Source organism: Centruroides sculpturatus, unplaced genomic scaffold, assembly GCF_000671375.1.
Source record: "Centruroides sculpturatus isolate CEXI.00-Female unplaced genomic scaffold, Cexi_2.0 scaffold1435, whole genome shotgun sequence".
Taxonomy (NCBI): domain Eukaryota; kingdom Metazoa; phylum Arthropoda; class Arachnida; order Scorpiones; family Buthidae; genus Centruroides; species Centruroides sculpturatus.
In genome coordinates this window covers 74,965-99,999 of record NW_019386549.1, presented here as the reverse complement: position 1 = coordinate 99,999, position 25,035 = coordinate 74,965, and the positions used below count along the sequence as shown (strand labels likewise).

Below are 25,035 nucleotides of genomic sequence, written 5' to 3'. Positions count from 1 at the left end.
CCTTCGACCGTGATCTCACACGTATTTAAATAATAATGAAACATTAATGAATCTAAAAGTGTCTTTGAACATTGCAGATAACATAATCTCATCGTTTAAATTCTACTATTTTTTTAAATTTACGTTTTGTCTACCAGTTCATTTTGACTTTTATTAATGTATATTTATTAATACAGTATATTGAACAATTAGCAGTAAGATTAAATTGTAAATGTCCTTACTGATATATAAACATTATCGATGTTTATCACTGTACTCGAAATACATGTAAATCCCCAATCTGCACTTATTACTCAATATATGTATATTGAGGATAGATACAATTGTCAAGAAAATTCAGACGATAGAACAGACACTGTATGTAAATAAATAATTACAGCTTTACATAAAATGTATAAAATTTGTACTTTTATTTCCATACGAGAATAATTTCCTACATATAATATTAAGCTTTAGTAATTAAAATACGGATGAATGAACATTTAGCAAACATCCTTTATTAAGTCATAAGAGAGAATTAATTTTAAACAATTTTATGATTTGTTTCTCAAATACATATGTATAATTCATAATAGTTTACGATTCGCAGATTACGCAGCATAGAAAATATTCTTGAAGTTTTAACCTGAAATACTTTTAAGTACTATTTTCTTCTGTCCAATATTTTTCGTTTTCGACAAAAAATTCTTCATTGTCTTTTAACTTTTTAATATATTCAGATGAGTCAAAGGTAGGTAATTCTCCGTTAAACTCTGCTGGTAGATATTTAGGATCGATTACTTTGTGAAGTTCTTTCATGTCTGAACCATAAAGATGCATCTATAAAAAAATAGTTTGTAACATTTATTCCGTAGACAAACTAAATAAAAATTGGAGCAGATATATAAAACATATTTTGATACACATAGAAAAATATAATTATCAGCCAATCAATTAATTATTTAATTATCATTAATTAACGTAATCTGTTGGCAATAGAAGGAAGTTGCCTCGTTACTTGAAAACAAAAGTATAAAAAGTCACATTGTAAAATAAAAATTACACAACGTCTAAAGTATATATAAGCAGTGTTAAACTTAGTTAATTACATAGTAAAAATGAAAATTTGAAAAACGAAAAATTATATCTCTATTTCATCAAAGTTTTACAAATTTTCTTTAAAATAAATTAGTTTTGGTAAGATAATACAATGTAATATTGAAGGCAATCTGCAAGGGTATGGCATTCTATAAAAAGTGGTTGCTATTAAGGTATTATCAATCAATCAATCAACATTTACTTGCTATGGCTTTCGCCTTTGCAAAGGGGTTACAAAATCGTGTATCGTTGATAAATACAAAGATTGTTATACATGGTTTCAAAAAAGAACAACAACACAAACAATAAATGATAATAACAATAAAGCTTAATTAATAATTTTATGTTAGCATATTTAATAAATAAGCTATTAAGGTATTATACAAATAAAAAAAACCCAGAAACACATTGTTCCCAAGCCGTAGTGATGTACGAAACTACGAATAATTACCAGTGTTGCTTGGTTTTTTTCACTCAGCCATCGTTTGTGGCCCGTATAATGTAGAATTATTATTAGATATTATAATAAATAATGCGAAACCAATTCGAATTTTAAAATATTATTTATTACTTGTTATTAGTTTATTAGCTTATACGATTTGTAAAATATCAAACGTTTCAAGAAAAACTTACTCGCTTTTTTATTTTGTTAGGTAAAAATGGATAAATTATTGAATACAAAAGTACGAAAATCTTGTTCGTGTTGACTACGTAAATTCCCTTGTAGCGGACAGCAATGCATTTCTAAAACATAAAGCAAAGGTAATGTTTAATATTTGTCATAATATATATTCCAGATCAATAAGTTATATTTATTTGATTCTTAAAAACTATGTTGTGTAATAAATTCAAACACTTGGCGTTCTATGCTCTTTATTTAGTTCAGTTGATAAATGTATTATCACTGATAGAACGCCAAGTGTTAAAATTTATTACACTACATATTCTTAAACACACTACATAGTGTTTAAGAATCAAAAAAGAATGACAACATGGTTTCAGATTATCAAAGTCATATTTATGTTAATAATTTTTATTAATAAATATCTGTATTGCAGCAATTTTTTTCGCAATATATTGTTTAAAGTAAGTAATAAATACCATTCCAATTACTGTTTATTTTACAAAGTGTCTTATTATATTTTCGTTTTAAACTAACGAAACAACTGTATTTTTTCACTTTGAAACATCATATGTTCGAATTACAAAAATTCATTAATTATATTCGGAAATATTATAAAGAATAGCGTAAAACTTATTAATATTTTCTATTGAATCTATTAAAACAACCAGACTAGTTTCAATTTTTAATTATGAATTACTGAATTATGAAGCGATCGAATTAAATTGTATTTCAAAAGTACGGCAACGCCAAGGATATTCGCCACCTGAGGGAACTTTATGTATAAAAACTAATAGCAATATACGTGTTACATACATAATGAGAACTTAGTGAATCTGGCCAAGCCGTTTAACAGGCGAGAATCCATGTACTACTTTAGTGTTAAACCGTTTTATCCATAAAAGAAATCAGGTATGTAAAGAATTTGTTCGTTCGATTCTTACTACATATCTTTTAAAAGTTGATTCGAAAATATTCATGCAAAATAGCCTGTTAAATTTTTGAAACAACGAAAAATTTAGAAAAACCAGGAATAACATATAGGGAATACTTTGCAATACTTTATAGAACATTTATTTCTACATTAATAAAAGTGCTGATTTTCTGTAATAATCGTAACATTACAGCGAGCAAATATTTTAAGAGCAAGAACTTGCAATTATAGAATTTTGACCAGCTCTATTATTTTGTGTCTACAGTTGTCAAGCTGTAAGTTGCGAACGAAAGGCACATACGAAATATTATTGGTCATTTATTTTTAAATAAATAAATATAATATAAATATCCACAAACACATTTTTGATCGACGTGAAATTCAATAACTTTAATGAAAATGAATTTTCTTTTGCTGATACCAATTTGTCATCAGTATTCGTTTGATTGATACAAATTAAATTTCGAGCATTTGTTACTCGAAAACTCAACTTTTTATATGCGCAAATTTTTGTAATATGGGTGAAATACCAAGAGCAAATATGTCTAGGGAGGACTTTTTACAGGGAATTCGATCTTCTTTAAAAGACAGAGAGGTGAAGAAAATCCAGAAAACCCGTTTTCAACATTGCAGTTTATAGATTATATGTGATTGACCACAAATGGGCAAAAGTTCAACTTACACGGCTTTCTCAATGCGGTTCGTTGGAAATTTCTTACGCTTGAGTTGGAAAAACAGACTTTCCAAAAGCTTACTTAACTGATTTATCGTAATCAGTTAAGGGTGTTACTTATACATACTTACATACAGTACTACATTTTTTAATGCTACACGAGTAATAACAGGTTTCGATAAACCACTTCTTTTAATTGTCCACACGACCAAAACTTGTGAAAATTCAGTTTTGAAGAAATATGTCCATAACGTAGAAAATGCGTGAGTAATTACTCTGTTCTCGGTAAAAAATTCTGAAAGAAACCATTACACATTAACTGATACGTCTACCTATAAAAGTGCATAAAAGTGATCAAAACAAGATATCGACGGCGGAGAATTATAACGTGTTATCTCTAATTTTTCAAATTTTTACGAAAACAGTTTAAAGATTGATACATCATAAAATTGTTATGTATTTATTATAACTGAATATTACAAACTTGTATATGACTTATTACTCTCGGTTGATATTACTTCAATAGTTTCAGTGTGACATGCATGATGTTTAGGCCTATATTACGCGGAGAAATTTGCATTTCCATTTTGAAATAAGTGCAAAACGCGTTTGTTTTTTGTTTAAAGTTACATGTTTATATTTTGTCATACAACAAAACGAGTGTCAAAAACAGTAAAGAAATTCTACATTCGCCAGAAGTTTTGACAATATTTTACTATTCCGCTCTACACATTGAAATGTGTTATCGCATTTTCTAGGTTATAAAACACCCAAGTCTTTGGTTTGGCATTCTAATTCATACGATTTTCTTATCTCTAACACCGTAATAAAAGTGAAGTTCTGTTCCAGCAAAATTTCAGAAGACATTTATAAAATATAGATTATCACACAGCCATATGGCTGTATGACTGTATCACTGTATGGCTGTATGACCATATGGCTGTACTGAAATATTTTCATTCGGATTAAAGAGACAGACATTTACGGAAAGATTTATAAAAATTTACATAAATAACTTCGGCGTAGCTTAAATTCTTTTCCTTTTTTCCTCCATTCAAAGTACATTTGTTGAAGTGAAAATTGGTTTAACCTTTAAATAATTTAGCCGCCGAATCTCAGTGAAAGACTGAATTCTCGAGTTCTGTCACATTAAACATTTATTATGAAATTACTCATTGCTTCCTCGCACTAGTTATATTAAATTTTTGTAAAAACATAACCAGTTATTTAAACTTTAGTAGCTTACACACGATGAATATAATATTTTAATAAAACTTTTAGTTTATTTAATGTGTAAACAAGCAAATCAGCCCGGTGTTTCTCGTACAAGAAACAACAACTGCAAAAGTAAAGATTAATAGATTACTGTATTTTGTACTTTTAACCCAACTATTATATTATATTATTCGATTTATATTTATAAAGGGGATCTTACGTAAAAGATTTTCATACCGAACGTCCAATCTAGCATTTTGAAAATCCGCTAAATTGTGTGCAGTAGAGGAATAAAGCGTTTTTAAAATGTGTTAGATTGATCATTTGGTGTGATAACCCGTATGTAAGATGACCTTTGCTTTGTCTATAAAATTAATGAAGAACGATTCACGAAAAGTTTTACTGTTATCTAAAATGTCAGCTTTTTACAATGAAAGTGAATAGTTGTGTTTGGTGTTTACACTTCTAAAAAAGAATGATTACTTTATACAGATAGTATTGTTTGTACTGATATTACGGTAATAATAATAATAAAAAACACAGTAGTTCTCATTATACATTTAATGTAAGCAAGATGTATCGGTAAACTACGTGTTTTCTCTATTATATTATCGTATCTTTTCAGTTAACAAAACGATCTGCCATGGGCGTAGCCAGAGTTTTGTTATGAGGGCCTAGTAGAGGCCAACCTGACACAAAATTGAATTATTTCAAATTATTGTTCATTAAAATGAAATTTCCATAAGAATCGACAATAATTTAACACACGAAATATGAAACTCGCTTTAATGATACGTTCTCGTAACATTAATATCAAACTCTAGCAATGCCTTAAAAAGCCGTTGACCTTGTTTTTTAGGATCAAAATTTCTCAACTTTCCAGTAACTCCACGTTGTCATGTTGTAGAGAGTTATCGCTGATCCATTCAACCAATTATTTGAAGTTCAGTCCAATATTCAAAGATTAATTGCGGGCCGCGGTACACTATTCCCGATTAAATTAGCTTTAACTATTTATTTTTTTTTGCAAGTAGGCTCAACATTTTTTCGGCTGTGATTTTCTGCCGGGAGCCATGCTCACCCATGCTCCTTCCTGGCTGTGATTTTCTGGGGAGGGCATCAGGTTAACTGGGGGAACCGTGCCCACCCATGCCCCTTCTGGCTACGCCCATACGACCTGCTCATAATTAGGTAAAACTATTTATTTCATCACATTCAGATGTCGAATGCAATATGAACCACACAGATAAAACATTANTGCAGATAACATAATCTCATCGTTTAAATTCTACTATTTTTTTAAATTTACGTTTTGTCTACCAGTTCATTTTGACTTTTATTAATGTATATTTATTATCATCGTCTTAAACAGTCTAATATTTCATCGTCTTATATACATGATGCACTGTTTAGAAAATAATAATAATAATAATCAATGTAGAAAATACTCACTAAGAACCATCTCTCTAAATTCCTCTAGTTTCTTTTCGTCCCATGTATATTGGTTACCTCTATTGATATCCTCGTTCTGAATATTATTCATCACTTGTTTATTAAAAGCTTTTGTTTTCGTTGCAAACAGGCGTAAAATAATTCAATCTTCTGTATAATATCACATATAGAGAAGAATGGAGTCGATTGAAAGCGAGACGTTTTAATCAATTTGCATTTATTAAATGATGAGCATATTCTCTGTTGATTATTTTATTTTATCACATTTATCGCACTTCCATATTAATCAACAGTAATGATAAATATAGTTCAAAGTTCTCTATTATAGCAAAAAGTTATAACCAAATAATTTAGCTTCTAGCATCGAAACTTAAATTTAAGAATGAAAACCTATGCCGCAAATCACAGTTTTTTATTCCTAGAAGACATCTACTGCAACTAGCTTAAGGTTGAAAATTTAATATTCTTATCTATTTTACATGTTATATAATTTTTATACACTTCTCAACCTATTCATTTTCGAAACAAAACTAAAGTCGAAAGGGAATCAGGTAAAACTATTTATTTCATCACATTCAGATGTCGAATGCAATATGAACCACACAGATAAAACATTAGCGTAAAAATTAATTATACAAACCACTACACTTACAAAGGTAACAGGGCCGGAACATTTCAAATGCTGTATTTCCATTAAAAAATAAAACACATATGTCACGAAATTCATTAGTTCAATTGGCTAATGCACATATAAAAAATTAGCGCAAAAGAAATTGGGGTTTTAGTGTTAGAGACTATTGCACATCCATTTTCTCTTTTGTATTAACTTTATTGTTTTTTCGTTTTTGCAGGTACACGGTTACCGTTACTAGCGCAATCTCAGCTAAATCAATCGTTTTCCTGCGAAACTGGTAATACGACAATATAATTCTCAGCCGTCGATATCTCTATTGTATTTGTGGAACTACGACACTGTTCAAAGTTTCATAACATTATTCTTTTTCATGATACGTATACGATTTTTCAATGACAAATAATTTCTACAATTGTAATATCTATATTCAATTAAACATTTAATTATATATAGATTAAACTTACCACCATGCTCATAATCACTAATTGAATATTTCTTGGAGTGTACTGGATAATATGTCTCCATGATATATCCTTGGCATCTAATAAAAGATATAGCCCATTTACTTGTATAGGATGATCATTCAGTTCAAAGTCAAGAAATAACAACACTACTCTTAACACATCCAGAATTTCCACTTTAGTAGCATCCCAATGACCTGTATACGAATGAATTGTTTAATTAACTATGTCAAAAACAACGCATGGTGTACCTTTACAGTTACAATTTGTGACTTACCGTAACTAGCAACTGTTATTACCATATTATTATCAGTTTTTACACATGATAACATGTTCTGACGTAAGATTTCTTCTATAGCTGAAGGCTTAAGATTTTTGAAAACAATGGGATATTTTCTCCTTGTCAAATAATAGTTCTTCAGCAATGTCAATGCTCTTTCTCTGTCGAATTTTCTTGCTCGTAGAAAACTCAGAAGGAATATATCGTCCATTTTACATTTCAGATCTTTTTCCTCTTTTATATTCATGAAATGAAACAATCTTAATATTAGAATAAATGCATTAAAAATTAAAATAAACATTTAGAAATGCTAACAAAATAAGACGGTAAATTACTGATCTACTAAATATTTACTTATTACTTTCTGTATAATGTAATATTGTAGATGAAGGAAAAGTAAGGAAATTTATTGGTTTAGTTTTATAGAATAATATATCGCAACATATAGAAAATGAGTGAAGGAAGAAAGCCTTCCAGTTAGAAATCTTTTACCGAAGTGTGTAGTAAGTAAAGAAAATACAAAAAGTTTAAAGTTCTAAGTTAAGCAAAACTAGCAACTAAATATCAGTGTTTAGTGCTTTTATCTACTTGTTTAAACTAATAGACAAATTAGAAAACCGTTAGGTATTTGACATAAAAGTGCGCTCGATTTCGTTTCACCATTTTTTTTTTCTTTTTGTTTTTTTGTCATTTAGATTTTTGTACTAAACTACGTCCAGTTTTTATAGATTATAGGAACCTCAAAATAAATTTTAGATATCAGGATATTTTTAAACAGCAACTATTGCAAATTTGTTAGGGTCCGGACCTAAGGAATTTTTGAGAGAAAATTCGTTTTTCTTCTTTAGAAATCTTTCCCATTTTTATTCTGGAGAATGATCACATCTTTCTCTGGAGTCGTTTTCTTTCCCAGGGAACTCATCAGATGTGTCACTGGGTACTACTATCAAAAATTCTTGATTGGTAGAAAAAATAACGTGATTTGGCGGTATAAAAAGGAGTTACTCAAGGACAAGGAGTCGTCAAGAGTTCGCGAGGTGCCCTGAGAAAAAAAAAGTTATATCGTCGTCATCTAGGCTATCTGGAATTTTCTATCCTGTGTTTTTAAAGAACACAGTCAAACTGCCCGGATAAAGTCCTCCAGTTCTCCATTGCTTCCTCGACCGCCTATCCAGAAAAAAAAAAAACTCTCAACCGCTCTTGGATTCTGTCCCGACCGAGCAAACGACCAAAGTCAGCGATCAAAAAATCCACACAATTATCAGTACAACACAGGTATCTACACAAACTCCTGCGATTTCCTGTAAACTCTCTCTTTCTACCGCTAATCGATAGCATAAAGCTATGTATTTTTTTGTTTTTTTTTTTTTTGTTAAATTAAGTCGGTTATTTTAGTTATTAACCTTGTATCCGAGTGAATCGTTCCGATCCGTCTCTCAAACCTCCTCCATCCCGAATCCGATTGGCCACGTATATGATCGCTCGCGCATATTCTAAAGTTGCGGTTTTTGTGTCTATCCTAAAGACACAGTGGTGTCAGTCCTGACAAGGCACTAAAGAAGTGCCGACCCTCTGGTCACAAATGAATATTTCAACTCAGATAATTCAGACACAATTTAAGTTTTGTTTATTTTGATATAACATATATTTATAAACTATACTGTTTTACTGTTATACAGGATTTTAGTTTGAATGCGTTCTGAATTATTATAAATTTCAGGGTCATTTCTGATATTTCTTCTATTAATTATGTATCAGGATAATATTTATCTCTGATCAAAATCCAAATTATATATACTTCCATAATATTTAGAGATTCTCAGACAATAAATGAATTTGTTACGTGAAATATCTTTTGTAATTTTGTGATATTTGAAATATATACTGTTTAATTTCAACTATTAATCCCGAGAGATAAAATTATTCCATTTTTTAATTAATATATTTAGTTATTTTATGATATGATTAAAGTTATTGATAAGAAAATAAAAAACGAACAATGCATTCTGATAGAAGTAGATATGTAATGTTAGTATAATATTTACATTTTAAAGATAAATTTACTTGTGATATATCAGTTATAAGTTGTTTTAATTTGTATTTATAAAATAATTATATATAAGTTTCTTGAAGGTTATAGAAATCACATGGCCTTTTTATGGAGAAATATTTGAAAATCTCAGATTTCTTACTTTTCAAATTACTTGCTGATTTATTTTTCCTTTAATTACTTTCGACATTCCTAAAGACGTAATAATTAAACTAAGACATAGTATTACGTTTTTGTGTAATATAATTATTATTAGAATAGGTAAACTGGATTTGATAGGATTGATAGAATAAAGCAACGTAATATTTCAATAAGCTGCCAGAGGACTTTCTAGGGCACTTTACTTAGGTTTATCTAAAATAAAAACCAGGAAACTCAACTTGCCAGTCCACAATCAAGTAACATTGAAACTGATTTTATCCATCGTCACTGTACACACTAGTAAAGTGCGCTCTATCTAGTTTATTTAATTAATTCTAAACTTTGATATATTAATGTTTATCTATTTTTTAAACAGTTCGTTAATTTATCTGTGTTAAACCCTATCATACTATTGAAGTCTTGCTTTAATCTTCCAAACTTATAGATATTGTTATGTATACTTATAATTTATCTTTGAAAATTTAGAGTATTACGCCAAGTTTAATTCAAATTATTTACAATAATTATCGAAATTCTTATTGAGAACATCCTTTCGAAATTCCTCTAACGCTTCTTCATCCCAACTGTAATCAGGTTTTCGATCAGCTTTCGTTTCATCAGACGTATCCGTAATAACTTATCGGTATTAATTATTTCTCGTAATATGAAAACAATTTTAGTAATGGACGAAATTAAAATATAGTTCTTTACAACTGGAGATAACTGGCGTTTAATAATCTAACTACGAAAAAATTAAAGATAAATCATTAGACTTTACTACCCTTTCGATATTGTTTTTCTATTATTTCATTGGTTTAACTGATAAGACACAGTAGAATGACCTCAAACATTGATAGTGTATATAACTAAGTAGAAGTCGATGTATACAATGTACCTGTACCTCTATATTAGAAAATAAATCGGTTTTTTATACTACTGCGTTATACAACAGGCATTAAAATTTAAGCATGATTAAATAATAGAGTGTTTTATACTGTATTATTAAAGAATAATTTACAATGACATTGACATTTATTTATGTAGTTTAAGAAAATTTTATCACATAACCTATCTGTACTATATTACAGAATATTGAGCGTGATAAATAAACAATATTATGTACAAAATTCTGTTGTTTTTTATTAACTTGTTTTTGAATAAATGTAATTAAAATTAAATAAACGAAGATTTCTATTTTTCAATTTTAAACAATTTTTTTAAAACATATTTTTAAGAGATCGAAGCGATTTTACTTGTTGTTATTAAATAGTTGATATCTATATATTTAAAAATAAGTATGTTTGTTTGGTTGTTCACATTTTTAGGCTGTTCTACTAATTGCTGCGAAATTCGGCAGTTACATATACATACTTATAACTTAAATAAACTCCGTAATCCTACTCTCAAACAAATACTAAATTTCTGTAAATTAATTATTTTTATGTACTATAAATTGAATTTACTGCTTTACACGTAGTTTCATCTATTGACAAAAAATTTAACAATATCATGAACTAAATATAATTCTTTCAAAAAGGATATAGTTTAAATATATTTAAACCAGCAGATGAAAAAGAATTTAATTATAAGACTAACGATATATTCCTCTTAAGTTTTTTGACATCAAAAAGTTACGACATAAAAAGAGCTTTGAAATTATTGAAGAATTATTATGTAGTTAGAAATAACGTAAATGAACTGAAAAAGTTAACACCGTCATCATTACAACATGTTCTTTCAAGCTTTAAGCTCTGTCTCAAGTATTTACTGATATTGGAAGATTGTTAGGATTCGTTAGAACAAGTAAGATCGTTGCATATGTTACCAGAAAATAAAAATTCTATTGAAATAATATTAAATGTTATCTCCAGGAGATCCAATACAATGTATTCATTCTTTGATACACAGGCCACTCGGATATAAGGAACATTTCTCTAATAGATTTAGCGAAATGCATATTATTGCATTTCGATTACTATTTAAATGACCATCGTCTTCAAGTAAATAGCATTTCTATGTTAATGGATTTAGAAAAGTTTTCGTGGAATCACGCAATCTGCTTTACTCCAAGAGTAGTAAATATTTTTCTAACACGTTTCCTTGTGATTATATTATTAAATGTTTAGTTATAACTTATGAATGTTAAAGAATAATTATTAAGGTGTTACCAGCTATTGTCTAAGAAAAAGAAACTGAGCTCTGCGGTTAGGCTTTCTGTTTCGGTATAATACGGAAACACAAATTTTGTGGCATACTTCTTACGTTCTGGCTAAAGCACTTTCAAAAAAAACTGGAAGTTTGGTGGGGGACTTGTAGGTCCATCGCCATAATCGACAAAAACACCGGCATGCGTGCTTTAAAAATTTGATTTTGCCATGATATAAATGCCAGTCGTAAAAAGAAACTTTAAAAAATTGTCGTAGATATAAATGTAAATTCACATCAATCGAATCATCGGATGATATGTAGCGCACGACCTGCTTAGAGCATGCCATCGGCTCATTTACATAAGAAATTTGGACTTCGAATTTCTCAGCACATAGATAGAATTTGAAAATTATGCCATCTTCATGACACTGACCTTGCCGAATTGTACATATTTCGCAAAATATCATATCTAGTGGTCATTCGGTCTCTTAACCTTAGAGTAATAACGATATTTTATACCTGTCCACACTAATGTGAGGCCGGGACCACACACCCCCTTGGACGGAAACCGGCTGTCGAGCTAAAGTCAATTTATCGGTGACTTATTACGTAAATAAGACCGGTGTGACCAAGGAACGGGGTGCGAGACGATTTAATTGTCGCATTCCAGACCTAATTGACAGATCCGCGATCGTCAATCGTGAGAACATGTGAGGGATCGACCGTCGGGGAAACTTTGGACGGTCACCTTACAGAGAGTTCAAAGCAGGTCCTGCTGACACTCCTGTGGAGAGGGCGGCGGCTGAGACAGCTTCCTCCTCTCCGGGACAGAAAAACAGACATTAGGTGAGATTTACGGGACCGTCAACCGGGAAAGGGTTGACCCGACTCCGGAGGGGAATGGCCCGGACGGGACATTCGGCGACCCCTCGGCCCAATTCGCATCCCTGGAAACAGACCAGGGACCAATAGAATCGCAGGGGACCAACATTCGGACCAACCAAAATCTCGGGGATTTCGGGAAGAAAAAGGTTATAAAAGCCTGAGATCCCAAGGACACTGCGGAAGCTGTGAGGTGGTGATCGAGAGCGTCAATCCTAGTGCACGGTCTGCTGATATTCGGACGACAAAGGAGAAATCCAAAAGCTTTCGACGAAGGACAGACTCGGAAGTCGAAGAACCCGAACGCAGGAAAAATCAGGGACCCAACTTCCCGACGACTCTTTCTTCCCTCCCGGACTTCCCGTATCCGATTCGCAGGAGAACTTCACTGGAAACCAGGATAAACACTCGCTGGTGGGAGCGTACTTCCAGGATCATTGGAGGCTGCAGGAAGGTTATAGTTCACCCTTAGTTCACCTTTTTGGCCTGATTTGTAAGCATGTTTTAGTTCAAATAAACGCGTTAATCGTAGATTTACGGTCTCTGTTTATCTCTTTGCGTCCAGCAAACCACTTACATGCATTATTGCTAACCACTCCACAACGCTTGGCAACAAAATTACGCTAATGCAGTCAGAATACTGGCTTCAGTAGCGTAGCGAGTGATCGGGTGTTGGCATTATAGATAACACTGGACACTGTCTCACAGCGTAAGCATTTCATCTTCCGTACACTGAAAACTGGAATTCGACTTGTCTTCTAAATAGTGATATTGCCTTCCACATTACTAGATGAATGCTTGCGTATTCCTACGAATTAGCTGAAATCGCGCCGGTTAGTTCTGCAAACGCTCCAAGCAGACAAATCGGTTAACAGTAAGTCTCTGTTTAAATTATCAGATACATTATAAATAATTTGTAGTCAAAAGATTTCCATGGTTACTATTATAGGCGAGGTGGAAGTAAATCGTCAATCTGCATTAATATGTTATATTACATTCATGGATTAGAAAGACAATTGTCAATTTATATAGACAAAAAAAGAAAGTCTGTATGTGAATATATAATAAGGTTATTATGTATAATTGAAACATACTTTTTTATAATACCATGATAATGTGTTATATATAATAACATTGATACTTTGCATATATGTTGTATGAAAACAGATATTTTGTAAATATTTTTTATTAAGTAAAAAATTTTTTTTTTCGAAGTAATTTTTTTTTCGAAGTAAAAGTATTTTCGAAGTAAATTACTTCGAAAATACCTTTATTTTACATTAGATTAACAAATTTACATATATTTAATAATTCACAATAATTATCTTTCCATTAATTATGAAGCACACAAAATAAATATTATCTTCAAGTATTGTTAAGTATTCTCTTCTTCAGTCCAATATTTTTCGTTTTCTACAAAAAATTCTTCATTTTCTCTTAATGTTTGGTTGTATTCAGACGCATCAAAGGGAGGTAATTCACCACCAAAATCTGCAGGTAGATACTTAGGATCGATTACTTTGTGAAGTTCTTTCATATCTGAACCATGAAAATGCATCTACAAACAAACAGTTTTTAATTCCTAAACAACATAAATATAAAATAATATACAAACGAAAATATTTATCTTTAATATTTGTTATATTGAATCGTTATCGCTTATTTATTTATTTATCATTAATCCAATCAAGATTTGCCTATAGAATGAACTTGGTTCCACACTCAAACAATTAAGATTAGTGAGAACACGAAACAATTTTATGGAGAGCATTTGTGAACTTTGTCCTAGCGATCGAGAAATTTCTCTATTCCTCAGCGATAAGAAAAAGGCTTAAGTTTAAAATCTGAGCTTTCTACAGCAATTAATTTTTTTTCTTTAGGAATGTCTTCAGTGTCCAATGAAGAAGAAGAAGAAAATACAGCATTCTTGGCGACTTTTGTACTTTTCAACTTTTCAATTCATTATATTTCGAAAAGGTTAGTGAGTGAACCGTATACGGACGAGTCTTCAAATAGTGCTTACTTAATCTGTTATTTTTGACCGATTATATGACTCATTATTATTCAAACTTCTAATAATTATTATGCTTTTCTGTCCTATATCTTAATTTAATATTTATCTTGTATACTAGTACTTTATCAATTAACAGGATTTATTATAGTGGATTTATGGATGCAGAAATTTAGTGTTACAGATCACAGATAATATTTTTTATTTAGTTCACCTGTACAGATACACTTTAAACTTGTGTTTTGGATTTGTTTGTCCCTCATCAGCAAGCGTTCAAAATACACTTTCTACAATTAATAAATTATTTTTATTTAATAATTGAAAAAAATTTAATTTGTTAATTGAGATTTTCGGGGTTTCAGTAGATATAAACATGGGTAAAAACATTCTGCAAGTCTGAAACAGAAACATTCGATTTCCTCACTTATTTTCTACAACAATTGCGCCTGAACAGCACACTTACAAAGTATGGTTTGCAACTAACACAGAGCTGGCTGCTATTCCGATCTCCGATTTTGTCGGAAGTTCTTTCAATCACTGGATGTTTACCGGAATATGTGTCATTCAAATAATAGTAATACTTACGCGCTTTTTCAATTTGTCGGGGAAAAATGGACGTACTATTGAATACAAGAATTTCACATAAGTGTTAACGTTGACATAATGAAGTGCATTGTAACGGAGTGGAATGCAGTTCTGAAAACAGAAAAAAAATAAGTATTTTAACTATATTAAATATTTAAAGTATATTAATATAAATAAGGAAACGTAATCGTTAATTAGTTTGCCAAGGGATGCATTCCTAGAGGACTTTTTATAAGATACTGGCTCCAATTTAGGAATTACACAGGTAAATAAACCCAAAAAAGTTTGGAAAAGGACGAACTTGACACCAACTACCCTTGTGTTTACTTACACTGGTGGGTATTGGTGAAACCATCTCCCACCAGTAGCGATGAGAAACCCACTAGTCTATCGCTATACAGGGGTTAAATAATATAAAATTTTCATTACTTTGCCTTCAGTTTCAAAACTGAAAAAGTTGTTCTGGAATAAATGTAAATTGGTTTTCTAACTCATAAAAATTTTGACAATAGAACTTTTTATAAAAATATTAAAGAACAAATTTCAATTTTTATGAAAAAATATAACACATGATTTAACACAATAATGTTAAATGATGTTTTTACGTAGATTACTATTAGTTTTTTATCAGTTATTTTATTACCTGTACTTTGATTTAATTTGATTTATCTCTCCTAACATAATATCCCTTATCACTTTTTAAAGTTATAACAACATTATCCAAACTCTTTACTACAGATAATTCTATCTATTTGTTCTGACATTAAGTATAGGTTGATCACAATTAGACAATTTGTATTCAACGCTTTCTGAACAAATATTTAGCAGTTCAAACTCAATATAATAATATGTGCTAATAGATAAGAATACGCAGATAAAAAATTCGAGCAAAGAATTTAGTTTCAAGCGCACTGTTATAGGACTTGTTGCAGTATGAACGTCAAAAGAAACCTCATATGTGTAAACAGCACAAAAGAAACGATAGAGCAATATACAGCAATTGAAGCACACATAAATACATATTACGTTTAAGATATTTAATTAATGGTTGAATATATTCAGTAAATGGATAATAGACAACAATAAAGTATACCTTTTGAATACAACACAAATTATCAGAAGTCACAAGAATAAAGATTAATTAAAAAATATACACGTATTGTATTCATATAATTACTGTGCTCTCAGTAGAACGTTTCTGTGATATATAAAAGCACTTCATAGTGCATAAAAATGATCTACAAGAAATTATCTCCACTACAATTCCTGGATAAGAAAGTCCACATCTTACAATACCATATTCTCTCATTGTACGTATACGATTTTTCAATAACAATATTTTTTAAAGATTTTAATATATTTATGTCGTTTTTTTAGTTTTTAGTTGTACATAATTTCTATACTTACGAACATGCTCGACATTACTATAAAAGTGTTTCTTGGAGTAAACTGGAAAATATGTCTCCAGGATAGTTCTTTCGTGTCTATTAAAATATATTGTCCGTGTACTTGAATTGGATGGTCATTTAGTTGAAAATCAAACATAAGTAATACGGCTCTTAAAACATCTATTACTCCCACTTTAGATGGATCCCAATGACCTGTATATAGATGAATTATAAATGAATTGACTTTGCCAATCACAACGTATTGTGAACCTTTACAACTAAAAAATAACAATTCATAACTCACTGTATCTTCCCATTGAAATTACCATATTTTCAGTTTTTACACATGTCATCATGTTCTGATCCATAACCAATTCTAACGCTGAAGGCTTAAGATTTTTAAAAACGATTGGATACTTTTTCCTTGTAGAATAATACATTTTAAGTAATGTTAATGCCCTTTCTCTGTCGAATTTTCTTGCTCGTAAGAAACTCAAAAGAAATATATCGTCAGTTCTACATTTCAAATGTTTTTCTTCTTTCATGTTAAAGAAATAAAATGAATTCATATTAGTTTTTAAAGTTCATAATAACGATGATAAAGAACTAACATATAACAATATTTAGATGTAGGTTTTAGTATAAATTAGTATCCATGTATATATATATAACCTAATTATAGTAATAATGTATATATTAATTTTACAACGAGCATTATCCATGGAATTACTTCATCGAGGTCATACTTACATCGCTGTGTATTCGATTTCCTCACTTATTTTCTACAACAATTGCGCCTGAACAGCACACTTACAAAGTATGGTTTGCAACTAACACAGAGCTGGCTGCTATTCCGATCTCCGATTTTGTCGGAAGTTCTTTCAATCACTGGATGTTTACCGGAATATGTGTCATTCAAATAATAGTAATACTTACGCGCTTTTTCAATTTGTCGGGGAAAAATGGACGTACTATTGAATACAAGAATTTCACATAAGTGTTAACGTTGACATAATGAAGTGCATTGTAACGGAGTGGAATGCAGTTCTGAAAACAGAAAAAAAATAAGTATTTTAACTATATTAAATATTTAAAGTATATTAATATAAATAAGGAAACGTAATCGTTAATTAGTTTGCCAAGGGATGCATTCCTAGAGGACTTTTTATAAGATACTGGCTCCAATTTAGGAATTACACAGGTAAATAAACCCAAAAAAGTTTGGAAAAGGACGAACTTAACACCAACTACCCTTGTGTTTACTTACACTGGTGGGTATTGGTGAAACCATCTCCCACCAGTAGCGATGAGAAACCCACTAGTCTATCGCTATACAGGGGTTAAATAATATAAAATTTTCATTACTTTGCCTTCAGTTTCAAAACTGAAAAAGTTGTTCTGGAATAAATGTAAATTGGTTTTCTAACTCATAAAAATTTTGACAATAGAACTTTTTATAAAAATATTAAAGAACAAATTTCAATTTTTATGAAAAAATATAACACATGATTTAACACAATAATGTTAAATGATGTTTTTACGTAGATTACTATTAGTTTTTTATCAGTTATTTTATTACCTGTACTTTGATTTAATTTGATTTATCTCTCCTAACATAATATCCCTTATCACTTTTTAAAGTTATAACAACATTATCCAAACTCTTTACTACAGATAATTCTATCTATTTGTTCTGACATTAAGTATAGGTTGATCACAATTAGACAATTTGTATTCAACGCTTTCTGAACAAATATTTAGCAGTTCAAACTCAATATAATAATATGTGCTAATAGATAAGAATACGCAGATAAAAAATTCGAGCAAAGAATTTAGTTTCAAGCGCACTGTTATAGGACTTGTTGCAGTATGAACGTCAAAAGAAACCTCATATGTGTAAACAGCACAAAAGAAACGATAGAGCAATATACAGCAATTGAAGCACACATAAATACATATTACGTTTAAGATATTTAATTAATGGTTGAATATATTCAGTAAATGGATAATAGACAACAATAAAGTATACCTTTTGAATACAACACAAATTATCAGAAGTCACAAGAATAAAGATTAATTAAAAAATATACACGTATTGTATTCATATAATTACTGTGCTCTCAGTAGAACGTTTCTGTGATATATAAAAGCACTTCATAGTGCATAAAAATGATCTACAAGAAATTATCTCCACTACAATTCCTGGATAAGAAAGTCCACATCTTACAATACCATATTCTCTCATTGTACGTATACGATTTTTCAATAACAATATTTTTTAAAGATTTTAATATATTTATGTCGTTTTTTTAGTTTTTAGTTGTACATAATTTCTATACTTACGNAATTGCATGGGATGTTCTAATATACTAATATACTAATTGCATGGGATGTTCTTATATAATAATATACTAATTGCATGTGATATTTCAATATACTAATATACTAATTGCATGAGATGTTCTTATATACTAATATACTAATTGCATGGAATATTCTAATATACTAATATACTAATTGCATGTGATATTTTAATATACTAATATACTAATTGCATGGGATGTTCTAATGTACTAATATACTAATTGCATGGGATGTTCTTATATACTAATATACTAATTGCATGTGATATTCTAATATACTAATATACTAATTGCATGTGATATTTTAATATACTAATAATGTATTTTTTTCATTCTTTTCTGTTATCCGATTTTTTCAGTTATCCGACAACCTGAGTCTCCAATTGAGTCGGATAATCGATGCTCTACTGTATTACTACTGTATTACTACTGTATTACTGTTTCCTGTATTAGTAAGAAGACGTGTTTAATACACAATCAAGTTTTTAACCATGATTTTAAGAGTCGGATAAAATAACTGAATTCTACTTTGAATGCAAGATTTTACCTAATGCAGCAAAGCAAAAAATTTCTTTAAAGCCAAGAGTATTTTTATCTGGAGAATATACTTACTTTAAAATTGCAAATTTTTTCTAAATTCTATAAATAATGTTTTATAGAATTCCACGTGAAATTAATTTACTTTCAGTTATAATGTTTCACTAATTGCTTATTGTTTTAAAACAATAATTGAGAATGGTAGAACTGGATTTTATAACACTTTATAATTTATAAATGAACGTCACCGAAGACATAGAATAAAAGGTACCGACTCTCTGGTCTACTTGTTATATTATGGAGATATGATTAACTATAATTATAATTTAAGCTCGAATATTTAAAGTGTTATGCCATATATTATTTAAGTGATTTACAATAATATTATTAAATACTTACTCAGAACATCTTTTCTAAATTCCTCCAATATTTCTTCATTCCAACCGTAATCAGGCTTTTGATTAACTTCATCAGATGTATTCATTGCAATTTGTCACTGTTCGTATACCTTGGAAAATGTTAAAATTCCTATTTTTCAACCAACTTAAAATATCCTCGTTGACGAGCTGAGAATACTTAGCGTAATCATTTAGTTACGAAGGTTTTAAAGACAACTCTGTAGATTGTGTAAACTGAACCTTTACACTTTATTATTGCATTTTATATATTATCACACTCAGATATTGATATCATCATTAGTTCAATTTTACAACTACAACACTGACCTCGATACGTCTTTATAATTATAGCTTAATACAGTAGCAGTCGAGTCGACGTTTACAACGTCTATCCGTATTAGATATAAATCGGATTTTTATCCCACAGAATGTAAATTTGTTAAACAATTTGAATTGTTAAATTAATTAATTAATAAAAGGTCATCTCATTAATTAATATTTTGTCATTAAATTCACAAATTATGAATAATTTAGTAGAAATTAATCACAAAATATATCCGTAATTAATTGTATACTACCGCACGTGACAGAAAAGGGTAAGAGTAAGTGACCTGGAGCTGGAAGAGTCGATGCCAGATGTAAGGGGTGGAATGAAACATAGAGTGTTGACACATAAATCTAATTTCTTTCTCTTGTTATATATTTATAAAAACCGATATATATAAAAGACAAATTCTTTTTAATATATGTATATGTATTTTATTTAAAAACGTACGTATTTAACAACGTACAATATATATAACATTTTAAATATATATGTGTACTAGCAGGTGAGCCCGGCGTTGCTCGGGCAAAAGTAACGATAACTAAGATAAAGATTATTATGTTACAGTCAACCTTACCCGTTTTCACAGAATGCAAGAATTGGGTCCCCTTGTTTCCAGACTAATTAGAGAATTTTTAGATGGGTCTAAAAATATGTTCGAATTTCCGCAAAAACGAAAAAAAAAACTGCATCTGCGTCTTGCATGTCGCTTTCTCTTAACAATTCCATTGTTACGTAACAATTCCATAGTTTACACTTCCATTGTTACTTAAAACTTTTATTGTTACTTAGCCCTTCCATTGTTACTTAACACTTCCATTTTTGCTTTAGCACTTCCATTGTTACTTAACACTTTCATTGTTGATGGAAGTGTTAAGCCTTAATCCTGTCCCTCTCCCCCATGGGGAGGAATTTCGAAAAATCCCTTCTTAGTGTGCNAGTGTAGTCTGATTTCTACTGTATGTGCAGTGTCCATGCTGAAATGAGGTATGGTTTACAAAGAATTTATGTGAGTTTTTTGGTTTTTATTTGTGTCCTGTTAAATATTTTTATATATATTTAGTTAGCTGAAGAGGGGCTGATGCCCGAAACGTTGATGTATGGAAAAAACGTTCTAACTAAATAAAAGATTCAACTAGCCCAGTGTTGAGAAAAACGTCACTTCATTGTGCCTGTACACAATAAGTAACTTATAGAATACAATAATCTGTATGTTGCAATAATTTACGGAATTTTTATGTTTTCAATATTAATTAATGGCTATCAAAGAGAGCACATTCTAAGAAAACCATAAAATATTTTGTTGATCATGAATGAATTTTAATAGAATAGGCAAAAAAACTGTATGAAATACTGTATATCTCTTTTTAAATTCTCCTAAATTTCGCAAAATCTACGCAACTAAAATTCCCTAAATCTAGGGCAAATCTGTACATTTTCACGTCTGGTGTCGACTCCAAACATGAAAGTCGCGACCAGACATAAAAATCGTAAGAGAAAGAGAACCAGATTAACTATACCTGTATATGAACTTCCTATTTGTACCGCAAGTTACGTTATTTCAATTGAAAAATTTTGCCCTGAACGCAATTAGATACTCTATTTCTAATATGAAAAGTATGATGTATGGGGTAAAACATTACTAAACTCTAGGCAGACAAGTGCTATGTGATACCTCTCAGTGATGGCATAATGGCACGTCTATTTCGTGCTATATCATTGTCGCAGTAATTTGGTGACTATAATATACATTTTTTAAAAATTACATCCTTTTTTGTAAGATTTGTATTTAGTTAATTATTTTGTTTATTTTTCCAATAGATGGAAATGAATCGATTCATACAAATCCATTCTAAGACTTAAGATAGGGTTTAGGACATTATCTAAGTTGGAACTATTTGAACGTAAGTGCCGAATTTCATAGCAATTGGTCGAATAGCATAGGCGAGTATAGGGAACACTCACCTATATATCGATATATAAATAATAAAAACATGTTTTTCTATTTTTATCATAAATTAATTTAGTGTTTTATTTTTACAAAGTTTATTACTTCTAATTCTACCGTTACGTTGTTGTTGTTCTTGTTGTTGTTTACTGGTTCCTTTATATAATTAACACTGTTAGACTACAGTTTATTTTATTGTTGTTTTATGAAAATTATAACATAGACTCGCAAGACATTGTGACGTGGTCACAATAAATAACTTCTCGCTTCTTACTTCTGTTATACCTATGTGTATTGACATATTTTCATCCCTTCTTATAATAACAGAATTCACGAAAACACACTCAACTCTTCACTTGCCCTTCGTTATTTCCAAACGAATGGCAACCTTTAGAGTTCACCACGTGGAGGTGAATTCTAATAAAGGCGGCTATACACGATGGGTTAATCCTCAAAGGAGTAACCATGCATGTCTGATTACTAATTGCATGGGATATTCTAATATACTAATATACTAATTGCATGGGATGTTCTTATATACTAATATACTAATTGCATGGAATATTCTAATATACTAATATACTAATTGCATGGGATATTCTAATATACTAATATACTAATTGCATGGGATATTCTAATATACTAATATACTAATTGCATGGGATATTCTAATATACTAATATACTAATTGCATGGGATATTCTAATATACTAATATACTAATTGCATGGGATATTCTAATATACTAATATACTAATTGCATGGGATATTCTAATATACTAATATACTAATTGCATGGGATATTCTAATATACTAATATACTAATTGCATGGGATATTCTAATATACTAATATACTAATTGCATGGGATATTCTAATATACTAATATACTAATTGCATGGGATATTCTAATATACTAATATACTAATTGCATGGGATATTCTAATATACTAATATACTAATTGCATGGGATATTCTAATATACTAATATACTAATTGCATGGGATATTCTAATATACTAATATACTAATTGCATGGGATATTCTAATATACTAATATACTAATTGCATGGGATATTCTAATATACTAATATACTAATTGCATGGGATATTCTAATATACTAATATACTAATTGCATGGGATATTCTAATATACTAATATACTAATTGCATGGGATATTCTAATATACTAATATACTAATTGCATGGGATATTCTAATATACTAATATACTAATTGCATGGGATATTCTAATATACTAATATACTAATTGCATGGGATATTCTAATATACTAATATACTAATTGCATGGGATATTCTAATATACTAATATACTAATTGCATGGGATATTCTAATATACTAATATACTAATTGCATGGGATATTCTAATATACTAATATACTAATTGCATGGGATATTCTAATATACTAATATACTAATTGCATGGGATATTCTAATATACTAATATACTAATTGCATGGGATATTCTAATATACTAATATACTAATTGCATGGGATATTCTAATATACTAATATACTAATTGCATGGGATATTCTAATATACTAATATACTAATTGCATGGGATATTCTAATATACTAATATACTAATTGCATGGGATATTCTAATATACTAATATACTAATTGCATGGGATATTCTAATATACTAATATACTAATTNACAACTGTATAATACTGGTAAAACTGGTAAAATATTATATTATTTAAATATTAACCAAAAAGGTTAAATTAAACAAGTAAAACGGCAAAACCGTATTTGGGACACGACTATGTCTCGGAGACAGTACTAAACGGAATCACTTTGACGCTCAAAGCGGATCTCGTTCTGATTCTCCAATCTTCTTTGGCATCGAGGCTTTTCGGCGCGATCGTTTAAACTTCGCCTGCCACGACCACGAGGTCGTCCACGATACATTTTCGGTGAAATTAACCTATCCAATTTCGAAATTTCTCTCTGTTGCAACCCGTCGGCCCGGGTTGAATTTTTGTCGATGCCTAACGAAAATTTCCCGTTTTTGAAAAAAATAATTGTGGCTATTGTATCGTCCGAATTTTTTTTTTATTTTGCACAAACAACATACTGTTTAACCCGATTATAACGTCATCGAATGTAACGACAATCCTAATATAACGTCAAATTTTTATCAGTCCCACGATTTTACTATAATGTACTAGATAATGTTAAAAGAAACCTACTTGTACGACATAAAACCCTGTTTTAATGTGATATTTGAAGCACTCTCAAATTTCCAAATTTAGATTACAATTTTTTTTAACAAAGAAAATACTACGTGTTCAGTCCTAGGGAAAGAGTTCACTTCCTAGAACGACCGTGGGCAGTACTCTCACCACCTGACTTCGGTTTGCCTGTTTGTACAGAGAGTCGCCATTTCGTATTTTACTTTGACTCGGTTCTGGGTCCTCTGAGTAGGCTACTTACAAGTCTGGTTTTTTTTATGCGCACATGATTTTGGCACTTAATACTCTGTGCCAAATTGCAACTCCTGACATGTACTGTACTGTACTCCTTCATACCTCTAAGCTAATAACACAGCAGACAGTATGATTTTATAAACAAGACACATTCTTGTTGAAAATTAATATTTTAAGGTAATATTTATTTTGTATAACAACTTTTGTTAGACATTTAATAAAATAAATTTCAATTTTTTAAATTTATAAACAAACTGTTCAAACTTTTCTAGAAAAACTAAAATTTATTGTTGTGTATTAAATATTTTTTATTAATAAAAATTTAAGATTTGTTTTAGTTTTTCACATTATTTAGTTTTGTTTTATTTATTGTTTTATATTTTTTGTGTGCTCTATTTCTTGTGAGAGAGGGGGCCCGGTAAGAAGAAAATGTCTAGGGCCCCAAAGTGGGTTAATCCGGC

The 25,035-nt window shown here is 30.0% G+C and overlaps 2 protein-coding genes and 1 long non-coding RNA gene across 5 annotated transcripts in view; 1 reads left to right on the top strand and 2 right to left on the bottom strand.

Annotated features, from left to right (window-relative positions):
- Positions 1-412: 412 nt before the first annotated feature.
- LOC111615284 (alpha-tocopherol transfer protein-like) lies at positions 413-10,268 on the bottom strand. Of its 2 annotated transcripts, XM_023356703.1 has the most exons (5): positions 10,080-10,268; positions 7,346-7,582; positions 7,072-7,265; positions 1,711-1,821; positions 413-819 (listed from the first exon to the last, which is right to left on the bottom strand). In XM_023356703.1, the coding sequence occupies exons 2-5, from the start codon at positions 7,557-7,559 to the stop codon at positions 637-639; spliced, it is 702 nt and encodes a 233-aa protein (XP_023212471.1). In that variant the 5' UTR covers positions 7,560-7,582; positions 10,080-10,268; the 3' UTR covers positions 413-636. The 2 variants fall into 2 exon arrangements, with proteins under 2 accessions (XP_023212471.1, XP_023212472.1); XM_023356704.1 differs by lacking the exon at positions 1,711-1,821.
- A 3,594-nt stretch (positions 10,269-13,862) lies between these two features.
- Positions 13,863-25,035, bottom strand: part of LOC111615279 (clavesin-1-like) — a 12,053-nt gene continuing 880 nt past the window's right edge. The window contains exons 1-6 of one of the 2 annotated variants that reach the window (XM_023356698.1): positions 20,179-20,194; positions 19,853-19,961; positions 16,858-17,091; positions 16,573-16,766; positions 15,166-15,276; positions 13,863-14,127 (exon numbers count right to left, since the gene is read on the bottom strand). In XM_023356698.1, the coding sequence (XP_023212466.1) occupies positions 13,945-14,127; positions 15,166-15,276; positions 16,573-16,766; positions 16,858-17,091; positions 19,853-19,937 (807 nt within the window). In that variant the 5' untranslated portion in view covers positions 19,938-19,961; positions 20,179-20,194 and the 3' untranslated portion in view covers positions 13,863-13,944. Of the gene's footprint in view, positions 14,128-15,165; positions 15,277-16,572; positions 16,767-16,857; positions 17,092-19,852; positions 19,962-20,178; positions 20,195-25,035 lie in introns of those variants that run through there. The other variant, XM_023356697.1, reaches the window with a different exon arrangement.
- On the top strand, positions 21,116-21,326 carry LOC111615282. Its single transcript, XR_002755054.1, has 2 exons — positions 21,116-21,163; positions 21,240-21,326. It is a non-coding gene; the product is annotated as an uncharacterized LOC111615282 (long non-coding RNA).